This window comes from Etheostoma cragini, chromosome 10, assembly GCF_013103735.1.
Source record: "Etheostoma cragini isolate CJK2018 chromosome 10, CSU_Ecrag_1.0, whole genome shotgun sequence".
Lineage (NCBI taxonomy): Eukaryota > Metazoa > Chordata > Actinopteri > Perciformes > Percidae > Etheostoma > Etheostoma cragini.
The window spans coordinates 28079646-28091713 of NC_048416.1; the positions used below are offsets into that span (position 1 = coordinate 28079646).

Genomic DNA, 12068 nt, shown 5'->3' on the forward strand with positions numbered 1-12068 from the left:
CTAGTAGTCCTTACCTAGGTACTGTCAGGGCCCTCATACTCTGCTTCTGACTGGCTAGTAGTCCTTACCTAGGTACCGCGCATGTTTGACTCCCAACAAAGATAGAACAGAAGTGTGATGTCTCACTCTGTAGCTAAAACAGAGAGCTCAACACACAGGGTGAAAAGAGGAGCTGCAGCAAAAAACACCATCTATTTGTTGTACAACAGATATAATGTATGGTGTTTTTTTATTTTTATTAAACCACATAAACCTAATCTGGTACAACTGTGAACCTGAAAATGAGCCTAATATGAGTGTGTTCTTGTAATTTAGAGAACCTTTGCTGTCACTCAACTGAAAAGGGTTTGCTAAGTGTGTGTGGGGGTCAGAAGAAGGGAAACGCCCCCCCGCCCCCCCCAGGGAACAACAGTGATTGATGCAAACATCAATATACTCACTTTTACTGCTACTCTCTGTGGCAGCACAAAGGAGACACATGGGGGGGGGGGGAGAGAAGAGAGCAATCAGTCAGAGTGGATTCAGCCTACAGACAGTACGCTGAAGCACCAGGAACGAGTGAAAAGAGGAGAAGAATTACAAAATGGAGGTATTCCTGGCACACACACACACACACACACACACACACACACACACACACACACACACGTTTTCCTGTAAACCTGTGTGTAGGTTACCTAGTACCGTCTCACCTGCTTTGACGTGTCTAGAAGTGAAGATAGATTATTGTTTTATTATTATTCTACAGACACAGGAATATTCACCCCTTCTGTCAGGCAGCTGTGAACTTTGACCCTTGACCTCTTTATTTTTTGTTGGATGCAGGGCCAAAATAATGAGAGCTTCGTTTATGTCGAACCAAACACGGTTTGGCTGGAATTTGAGTATTTTCGCCTGAGCTGCAAAGATTAATCAATTAGTTGTCAATTATTAAATTAATGGCCAACTATTTTGATAATCCATTTATTGTTTTTTTATTTTAGACCCAAAACGAGACATTTGAGGACGTCATGAAGGGAAAATACTGCTCCACAGTTTGGGCCATTTTCTGATATTTTAGATAACAAACAACTAATACATCCATCCAGAGAGATAGATAGATAGATGGATAGATAGATAGAGATAGAGAGATAGAATAGATGGATAGAGAGATAGAATAGATAGAGAGATAGATAGAGATAGAGAGATAGAATAGTAAGAGATAGATAGAATATATAGAGATAGAGAGATAGAATAGATGGATAGATAGAATAGATAGAGATAGAATAGATAGAGACATAGATAGAGAGATAGAATAGATAGAGAGATAGATAGATAGATAGATAGAGATAGAGAGATAGAATAGATAGATAGAGATAGAGAGATAGAATAGATAGAGAGATAGAGAGATAGAATAGATAGAGAGATAGATAGAGAGAGAGATAGATGGATAGATAGATAGAGATAGAGAGATAGAATAGATAGAGATAGAGAGATAGATTAGATAGATATTGATCCCAATAAAATGGGAAATTACCGTATTACAGCAGCAAAATCAGTCACACAGCACAGAATATAAATATAAATGAAATACTAGGATACATACATGCAATATACATGAAATATACATGAGATAATAACAATAGAAATACAATATAAGAACCAATATTTGAATATAAATAAGTTGAGAATACAAAACTGTGTAGATAAACCAATTGTGCAGGTTGCACTTAGAGCAAAATGGTGGAGTCTCAGAGTCTCATGATGATGATGATGATGATGATGATGATGATTCAGGGATGAAGAAGCGTCCTTTATTCATTGTTAAATGATCAGAAAACAGCTAACTATACAACCCAGATGAGTTAAACCTCTCGGTCTGCATGCATCGTCCTCCTCACCTTGCTGTCCTGACTCTTGACGGGCCGCAGGACGACGCCATGTTTGATCCTCTCCATCATCTCGTTCACGGCCTTCGCCTTCACGTCGTCGCCCTCGCCAGCTGGAGAGAGAGAGAGAGAGAGAGAGAGAGAGAGAGAGAGAGAGAGAGAGAGAGAGAGAGAGAGAGGAAGCTCGATGTTTACCATGTTTACAGGGAATAACATCTTTAAATAGATGCCACATCCTAGGTTTAGGTGATGTCAGACTACCGATTTTAAACCGATGCTTCACAATGCATCTTTACGTCCCAGCTGGATTTATTGACACTCCCATAAAAATGACACTCCCATGTAGGTATTTAAGTATTTTAATTTCAAGAAAATTCATCCGAATGGACTTATTCCATGGTACAAGTTTGTATCCTCGTTGCTCATTGCTGTCCTACATGTGAGAACATGGGCGCCGATACTGAAAATACTGAGACTTATGATTAAAGTGCACTCATTTAAAATGAACCATTGGAATTAGTGCTAAGTGGAACGTCTGTCATGTGATTGGTTCTCTTGCTGTCAGTCCCCTGCTCCATATCCTATCCACCAATCACAGCGTCTCTCAGATAAAAACGCCCCTTTAGTGCACATTTTTATATTCCCATTCTGTTTATATTTGAGTATTTGTTCTTATATTGTATTTCTATTGTTATTATCTCATGTATATTTCATCTATATTGCATGCATGTATCCTAGTTTTTCATTCCTATTTATATTCTGTGTTGTACAACTGATTTTGCTGCTGTAACAGTGTAATTTCCCATTTTTTTGGGATCAATATATCTATATATCCATCTATCTATCTATCCATCTCTCTATCTATCTAGTTACCCACCTCCATCCCCCCACTATTCAGTGCATTAGGTTATCAGAATGAGACTAAAATGGACAGATTTGTTATTAAAAAAATCCAAAACCTAGTGATGCAAGTGCTGTGTGGACTTGTGTGCTATCTTCAGGTAACGTTGATACTAATTCAAGTTTAGGCCTAGGCTAAAAGAAAGATATCCTACTTCCTACCGCTGTCTGTTTTCTATGCAACTGAAATGCAAATTTTTTTTGACTATGTTTTTTTTTTTTTAAGGGCACGTGGCCCATACATAATCTAAAAATAAATCCAGAAATCACAACGTATGATTTTTTAACTATTTATTTGTATGATGCAGCTGCAAATAAGTATTTGAACACCTGTCTATCAGCTTGAATTCTGACCCTCAAAGAACTGTTAGTCTGCCTTCAAAACGTCCCCCTCCACTGTATTTATTATCCTAAATTAGATAAACACCTGTCTGAGGTCGTTAGCTGCATAAAGACACCCGTCCACCCCCTACAATCAAAACAAACAAACAAACAAACAAACAAACAAAGGCTACTGTACCGGATATTAACACTGATTTTCTCAGGTGTTCAAATACTTATTTGCAGCTAATTTTTTTTTAAGATTATGTCTCTCACAGACATAATAAAAAAAAAATCCTAAAAAAAAAAATCCAGAAATCACAATGTAAGATTTTTTAAGTATTTACTCTCATGATACAGCTGCAAATAAGTATTGGAACACCTGAGAAAATCAATGTTAATATTTGGTACAGTAGCCTTCGTTTGTGGACATGCACCTACGATGACAATTTCACACCCTACCATGATTTCTAAGTGGGACAACTTGCAAAATAGCAGGGTGCTCAAATACTTATTTTCCCCACTGTATGTGTGAGAACACCTGAAAGGTGCACAGAGACTCACCTGGCGGCTGCTCGGTCTTCACTGGGGCTTTGGAGCCTTTGGAGGACTTCCTCATGATGGCGATCAGAGAGCTGAGAGAGGAAGAGACACAAGAACCCAGAGTCAAGTCGCACACTCTTTAGGAATACTGTGAAATGTTCGTCACACACACAAAATACATTCTCGCCATTCGCCGTTTCGCGGGTACAGTAATCATTTTCATAGTAACAGCAAGCTGGACCTATCAGGGACGTCGCTGTTACGCTTAGGATTGTGGGTGGTGTAGTTTTTTATCCATTAGATTGCAAATAAAACAGGTTTTTCTTAACCCTTGTGTTGTCTTCCCTTTGACGTTTTTCCCCTTATGTCAATGTTTTTTTATTTTTTTTATTTTGCTGCTTTTTCCAACATTTTTCGATTGTATTTCGACTTCCTTTAGTCCCAAAACAAGGAAGACAACATGAGGGTTAAAAACAAGGTTAATTTCATTAAGACTTTCAACTTTTACAGGAACAGAAACCTTCGTTTTCCAATCTCGTTGCTCGTGGTGAGTCTACCTAGGTGATTTGGTGGTTTAGGCATTACGGCTGATAATCAGCCTCCTTATGGAATAAATCAGTGGGTTTTTACTCCCAGAACCACACTGTTGAGCTCTACAATTGTTAAATAAATGCAAATAGCAGCGGCCAAATTCGGGGAAATATGGACTTCCCATTTTTACAGCGGGAGGAAGCAGAGACGTGCTGTTGTTGTTGTGTTTCAGACGCTAAAAATAAAAGTAGACAGTAAATATAGTGCAGTGTGCAGTAAATAGAGGGTTTCAGACACAGAGGGTGTGATCCCTGCACACTGACTCAGCTTCAGCGTCTGTTCCCCTGGTAACCGAGGTGCACCAATCACACAACACGTGGGTTTCCTGTCCTCACCTGAGGGGGTTGCATCTCGAGGGGGGAGGGGGGGGCGGGGGTGGAGGGGGAGGAGGAGGGGGAGGTGGGGGCTGCGGGGGAGGGGCGGGGGGCGGGGCGACCCCGGGTTCGGGGGGAGGGGGCTCCGTGCTGGGACCCACTGAGACCTTATCCTGGCTCTCCTGCAGCTCTCGGACTGTGGAGAGGATGGAAGACAATGGAGGCCGTTAGTTAAACTGCAGATGATTTAGGAACTGCTGTGTCATGATATCTCACTTTTATCTTCCTTCAAACCTTAGTCCAAGATTAAAACAGTGTTGCATTTTCAATTATTATTATATTTTATCTTATCAGGGTTTTCGCAAGTCAAATTTAAGACTTAAAAAGTTAAGACCCTTGTGTTGTCTTCCCATTAACCATCATCTTCTTGCGCTTTTTCCAATGTTTTTGCAGTTTTTTTCTACACAAATGTATTGGCTAATTCATAGCCAATAGAAAAACAAATTACCAATTAATTGTTTTTGTATAATGTCATGACATTTAAAATATATATATATATATATATATATATATATATATTTTAATTTTTAAATGTCATGACAGTTAAAAAAAATATATATATATATATCTATAGATATAGATATATATATATAGATATATTTTTTTTGAATGTCATGACATTATACAAAAACATTAATTTCTTTTTTTTTTCTTTAGTGCTTATTGGCTCTTTTTGTGTCATTTTTTCCGAAGTTTTGGTCACTTTTGTAAAATAAAAATGCCATACAATTCAATAACAACCAAACAACAACAACAACAACAACCAAAATTCAATGAAAGTAATCATTCATTTTACCTGAAGAATATTGTATGGCATCCATGTTATTTTTAGGCAATATTGTTGAAAGAAAGCCAATTTCCTGATATTAAAAATTTAAAAAAATGGGTACTGAGGTTTTATTTATAACATTCTTTTTTATATATTGTTTTATTGTCTTCTTTTAGTTTACAATAAAACCTTAAATCACTCTGATTACTCTGAGAGATGATGAGTTGAGTTAAATCAAAAGTTGTTGCCGTTCAAGCTCCTCATTATTTTTGTTAGTTTTTATTGATTTATTGATTTCTTTGGATTTCTTTCTTTCTTTCTTTCTATATTTCTCTTACATTACATCTTACAATACATCTTAATTGATGGTTAGGCCTGATTTGTTTGTTTTGTTGTTTTTGAAATGCATTTCATGTGGAATTAAAAAAAAGAAAGAAGTAAATTAACAAAAGCCACAACACACTGCTTTTTAGCTCCTTAAGTGCTCTGTTGTGTGTGTGTGTGTGTGTGTGTGTGTGTGTGTGTGTGTGTGCGTGTGTGCGTGTGTGCATGTGTGTGCATGTGTTTGACAAAAACATCCTTTACTGCTGTCTCAGGGTTCAAATAAAAACAGCAGGTGCCTCAGGAAGGAAGTGTCTATGAAGATTCTCAATCATCAATATTGTGTGTGTGTGTGTGTGTGTCTGTGTGTGTGCGTGTGTGCGTCTCCACCTCTGTTCTCCAAATCCTCGTTCTTCTTCTCTGCCTGCTCCACTCGTCCCTCCACCTCCTTCTTGGCCTCCTCCAGCAGCTCCAGCTGCCTCTGCAGCGCCTCCAGCTGCTGCTTCACACAGCTCTGCTCCAGCTGGGCCTCGAGGCTCGCCACCTACACACACACGCACACACACACACACACACACACGCACACACACACACACACGCACACACACACGCACACACACACAGACACAATTACGAATCTTTGTAGACATGTCTACCCATCTTGTAGCAGAGACAAACAAAATTTTTTTGTACTTATTTAAATCGCAGCCCACCGTAAAGTGGATTTAATCAACCAAGGATCAAATGCTGCATCTTTGGCTGCTCTTGGCTTTAAGATCCTTTATTTAGCAGCTTAAGAAACTTACTTTAGACATTCAGTTTGTCGACCAAAAACTACTAACTTTGCTTAAAAAAATCATTAATATTACCTTAAAAAAAGCAAGTTTTTGAGACAATTTGGATTGTGCAACAAAGCAGCCTTGCTTGGTTCTTTCAGGGAATGATTGCAAAGATTTACAAAGAATGTGTTACGACATGTCCTCTCTAACTGGGACGTTTTGGGACAGATTGGTGTGTATTGTATATAAGTATACACAGAGATACACTGGTAGGTGCTATAATAATAAACTAAATCATTTATACTTCATTAATCCCACAATGTAATGAGGTTTAACCATGCATCCAGCTCATGTAAATAGCTCAAGTTAATGTATTGTGTCGACAGTCAACTTCATGTAATATTCAATGTGCCGTTCTCTTTTGCGGCGTGCAGATGTTCCAGCACTAGCAGCAACGGAGCAATCTAAGAAATGAAACGTCGTTGCTGTAAACTAACTTTCTGCTGATGCTGCAGACGCTCCTCCTCCAGCGTTTTGGTGACGGAGGCGACGTCCTCCAGAGCTTTCAGAAGCTGAACGCTGGGCTCAGCGCTCTGCAGCAGCAGCATACTCTGCCTGTTGGCCTCCTTCTGTTTCACCAGCATCTGCAGGAGGAGGAAGAGGAGGAGGATAGAAAGAGACAGAGGCAGGGAGGGAGGACAGGAAGAGCAGAAGAAGAACAGGAAGAGCAGAAGAAGAAGGCCAATAGAAAACAAGGGAGTAGGACAGAAGGACAGGAAGGGAACGATTTTACCAGTCTTTTTCCCATCAATCTGTTTCACTCCTGCAGGCTCTTTTTCACTTTTCAGGTCAGTAAACACCAGATTTCTTTAGGTTATTAACACACACATCCATTAGCAACACAACACTGCAGGTCAGCGTTCATCACAGCAGCAGCATCACTTCACAGCTTTTTAAATTCATCAGAATGGAGGACTGCTGAGAGTCAAAGTTGCAAAATAGTTTCAGAACTAAGGAAAACGTAGATTATGCATGATGTGGAAATCACAACAAGTCCTCCAGACAATACGACGAAATAGGTTGGTTGTTCCTAATTGCTAATGCCACTGCACATAGACTGGCGCCCCTAGCGGTTGCAGGAAATTAGACACAAGAGCGTTGTCTGTCCGTATCACGCTGGAGAACATAACGGTTGCACCTTGATGAGGTTTAGGCACACAATGTACTTAGTTAAGTTTAGAAAAGGAACATATACACAGACACACATATATATATATATACATATACAGTATATATATATATATATATATATATATATATATATATATATACACACACACACACACACATACACACACACAGACATATTGTACATACATACATTAAATACTGTATATATATATATAATTGTGTGTATACAGTATTTATGTCTATATATACTGTACATATACATACACATACATACACATATATAGCTCTATATACATACATACATAAATATGTTTACTTCCATTATAAGTTGTTTTTCTCAGATAGAGGGAAGTTTTTTTAAATATAAAAGTTAATGAATGAATGTAGCTGTGTCTGCTTGATGTGCAACTGTTTGCTAACGTGCTAGCTAACAACCTTTTAAACTTGTGATCAGTTACTAGTCTCAGTCTGTTCAGTCTGTTTGAATCAGCGCGCTACAAAAACATTTCCAAATTGGGTTTTTTTCCGCCTTTTGGTCTTGGGAATGTGACCTTTATTTGGCCAACGGTGCTTGTAGCGCTAATCCTACATTTACAATGAACATTATGTCGCGACAACCGTTGCCTACTGCTGCGTTCCAGACACAATTTTAGCCCATAAGTCACGACTCACGACCTGGTAGCGTTCCAGGCAAAGTCACGACAAACCCTTCTAGTTAGCGTTAGCTAGCGGCTAACTAACGTTGACGTTAGCTAGCGCCGATACTACCGATTTCTACCGACATATTTTGGGCAATATTTAATAAACATAACCTGTAGTAGCATACATTTGTATGTGTATTGTTTTGATTACAATGTGCAGAATTACTCTACGTTGCCTATTTATGTCTATTTATTTGTATTTGGATCGTTTCTTTACCTCGTGTGCATACGTCTCAGCTTTGACTCTCAGGCTCTGCTCCAAGTCGAGCTGCTCCTTCATCCCGTCGTACTCCTGCGCCGCCATCACGGAGACTGCAGAGGCAGAGAGACAGACTACATCAGGCTGAACTAAGACATTATGATTATTAGCAGCATTTTTTCATGTACATTGATATATTTGACTTAACCGTTATTCAGTGTTTTCCCTGGCTTTGTGGAAGACTTAGGTTTATTTACATTTACTTATTTACATTCAGCCATACCTTCTGCTCATTGTCTGTTTGTTTGCGTGTTTACTTGTGTTTGTTTGTTTTGCTTTTATTGTAGAACATGCTGCTGTAATAAGGGAATTTCCCCGCTGTGGGATTTAAAACAGTATAATTTAATCTAATCTAATCTAGGTGCGTCTATCTTGCAGTGGTTTTAGGCATCCTTTCTTAGAAAAATTTGAATTTTGTCTTGTTGTGGGGTTTGGCATCTCTTTGTAGTCATGTGTGTCTCTTTTTGGGCATTTATGTTTTCTTTGAGGCTGTTTTGGGTCTCTGTATTCACTAAGTGTCCGTTTGTGTCCCTTTGTGGTAGTTTTGCTACCTTATTACATTATTATTCCTTATTTAGGACCGTTATTATCACCATATGTGTGTCTGAAACTTTGGAAAAGCTATTGCAGACAATACACAGATACCCTTCAAGAAACTTAAAGACAAATCCTTGCTAAAGAAGTCCATCTACAGTCATCTGATCTGAGAAAAGTCTTTTAGTTATAGTCCTTCGGTGGTACCCAAAATAACAAAATCCACTCTAAAAAAAAAAAAAGCCCCTGCTAACACAACATGCTAAACTTAAAGAAGATTGTATGTTTCATAGTTCATGTTTGTTTTGAATCATCAACACAACTTGTTGTGATGTTGGTCTGAGCATTTCTATCTGTCACTCCCCGATATAAGTTGAGTGAAGATGTGAGACGCGCATGCGTCACTTTGTGACAAGTAGCCTGCAAGATGCTAACGAAAGACTTCTGTAATGTCATTACAATAAAAATAGACCTACTTAATAAAGTTGGTTCACTCCTGGCTAAAAGTTAGCATCAAACACAACAAAGTTGTCAGTTGAATTGCGTTTTGTGCTAACGTTAGCAATGAAACTATACCATAGATAGCTAAAACGTTTTTCGAAATGACCGCTAGCTTAGCTACAAGCTAGCAATCAAACGCAACAAAGGCTGTCACTGGAATGGCGTTTTGATCTAACGTTAGCAATGAAACAACCCTAGATAGCTAAAACGTTGTTGAAATGACTGTTAGCTTAGCTAAAAGCTAGCAATCAAACGCAACAAAGGCTGTCACTGGAATGGCGTTTTGATCTAACGTTAGCAATTAAACAACCCTAGATAGCTAAAACGTTGTTGAAATGACTGTTAGCTTAGCTAAAAGCTAGCAATCAAACACAACAAAGGCTATCACTTGAATGGCGTTTAGAGCTAACGTTAGCAATCAAACAATCATAGATACAGTAGCTAACACGTTTTTGTAATGATTTCCATCTTCTGTTATTGTTTGTAATGAGAAAAGATTATTATTTGATGGATTTCACAAATTTCCTAAACCATTTAAATCTGAAAGGCTCGACTCATATCTGTACTCGACTTACATTGGGGAGTGACACTATCCTCATTCAGCGTGTGAACACTTCCCAAAAGTTTCTGCCGTGTTGTGACTCACCTCTGTTAAATCTCTTGATGGTTTTACTTTGTTTCTCGTTAGTTTCACGAAGCTCCTTCATCTCGGCCTGATCTTTCTCTGACTGCGAAGAGTGAAAGAGAATTCAGCAAATAGAAGTCAAGATCTACAACATTCAAAGAAATGTTCGTTTTTCCTGGTATCTGTCACAGACTAGAAGCTGAGGTATTTTCTGACATAAAAACAAGAACTCTGAGCAGAAAGAACATGCAGAGCAGCAGGTTGATACTGATTGGTACTCAAAGCCACGATACGTGGAAAGGTGTGATTTACATCAATGTTACCACAACAGTAAAGCGGCAAGACTAGCGAAGCGCTGGCGGCAAGCCTTGTTAGCATCACTGGAGTGCCAATAATAACAGTTGCCAACAAAATAAAAGTGATAATCATACTGTATTCATACTGTTAAAAGCAACAGAGACGACTTCTAGTCCCTCCCTGTTCAGTCACCTAGCCTAATGAAGCTAATGTTAGCTTTGTAGAGATCGCTGGAATTCCCTAAACTGTATAAATACCACACATATATTTGTTGGCTTAATCATTTCATAACTAAGATATCTGCTGAAAAAAAATGTTTAAGTAAAAAAATGTAATATTTAATCTGATGAATCACTTTACAAAAATATGTTGGCGAGTTTACTGTGGTTCCTGGTTTAGTAGTAGGCTAAGCTAGGTCACCTGTTAGCTTTGTAGTTTGTGGGATTTCCCAAACTAAATAAATACGGCTCGTAAAAACACATAATTCCTCAGCTAGCTCAATCGTTTTAGAACTAACATATCTGCTAAAAGGAATTTCAGTAACAATTTATCTGAAGGTATCGACATAAGAGTGACGTGAACACATGACACTGTCATGACACTTCACCATATCACGAAGATATATTTTTTATGGCGTGTTGTTATGCTGATTTGAGCACGTTCTAAATGTGTAGCTGACCAATCAAATTGCCTGGTCGGATCTACTTTCTGTATGATTATCCTTCCTCACCTGTGCAGTCAGCTCTTCTATCCGCCTCTGCTGTTCATGAATCTGACACACGAAATTCTTCTTCTCCTCCAGTAAGGTGTTCACCATCTCCCCCAGATCTGACACAACACAGATGAAAAGTCCAGAAGTACTGTGTGTGGTTAAGTTTATTTCTTAAATGTAGAAATGTTCTGATACCGCCTAAAATGCTGGTATCAGTAGGTGTCAAAGTTTTTGCCCCAATCCGATTCCATGTAATTTAGCCCAGAAGAAAATCTACTTTGAAGTAGTTTATTTATGCTCTTTTCCATTATGACTGACTGTCAAACTGGATAATAAAAGAAAGTTGATGGCTTTCACTGTTTGTATTTATTCACGTGTCAAAAAGAGTTTATCAACAATAACAGCGATCATATCGCATCCATGCAGGGATGTTGGTATAAAGCTGTTAAAAAATAATAAAAATGTGTATTTTATAACATACTGGTATCAGATCGGTACTCGGTATTGAGTACGCAAGATCAGGAAGGAAACAGGAATCTCTAGTTAAATGTTAACAGACTAAGGCTACATTCACAGTGATAGTTGTTGCTTTAAAAATAAAAAATCTTTTTCTATGTGTCCCCCTCTCATTCCCCCTGCTCTGGGATTTTCCCCTCTCATTCCCCCTGCTTTGGGATTTCCCCCTCTCATTCCACCTGCTCATTTCCCCTGCTTTGGGATTTCTCCCTCTCATTTCCCCTGCTTTGGGATTTCTCCCTCTCATTCCCCCTGCTTTGGGATTT

The 12068-nt window shown here is 38.6% G+C and overlaps 1 protein-coding gene across 1 annotated transcript in view; it reads right to left on the reverse strand.

The window, feature by feature from the left end:
* Positions 1-12068, reverse strand: part of shtn3 (shootin 3) — a 35653-nt gene that overhangs the window by 4952 nt on the left and 18633 nt on the right. Inside the window, exons 5-13 of the mRNA XM_034884292.1 lie at positions 11305-11402; positions 10299-10380; positions 8576-8670; positions 6964-7110; positions 6078-6231; positions 4559-4733; positions 3654-3724; positions 1881-1981; positions 441-455 (exon numbers count right to left, since the gene is read on the reverse strand). Of these exons, the coding sequence (XP_034740183.1) occupies positions 441-455; positions 1881-1981; positions 3654-3724; positions 4559-4733; positions 6078-6231; positions 6964-7110; positions 8576-8670; positions 10299-10380; positions 11305-11402 (938 nt within the window). The remainder of the gene's footprint in view (positions 1-440; positions 456-1880; positions 1982-3653; positions 3725-4558; positions 4734-6077; positions 6232-6963; positions 7111-8575; positions 8671-10298; positions 10381-11304; positions 11403-12068) is intronic.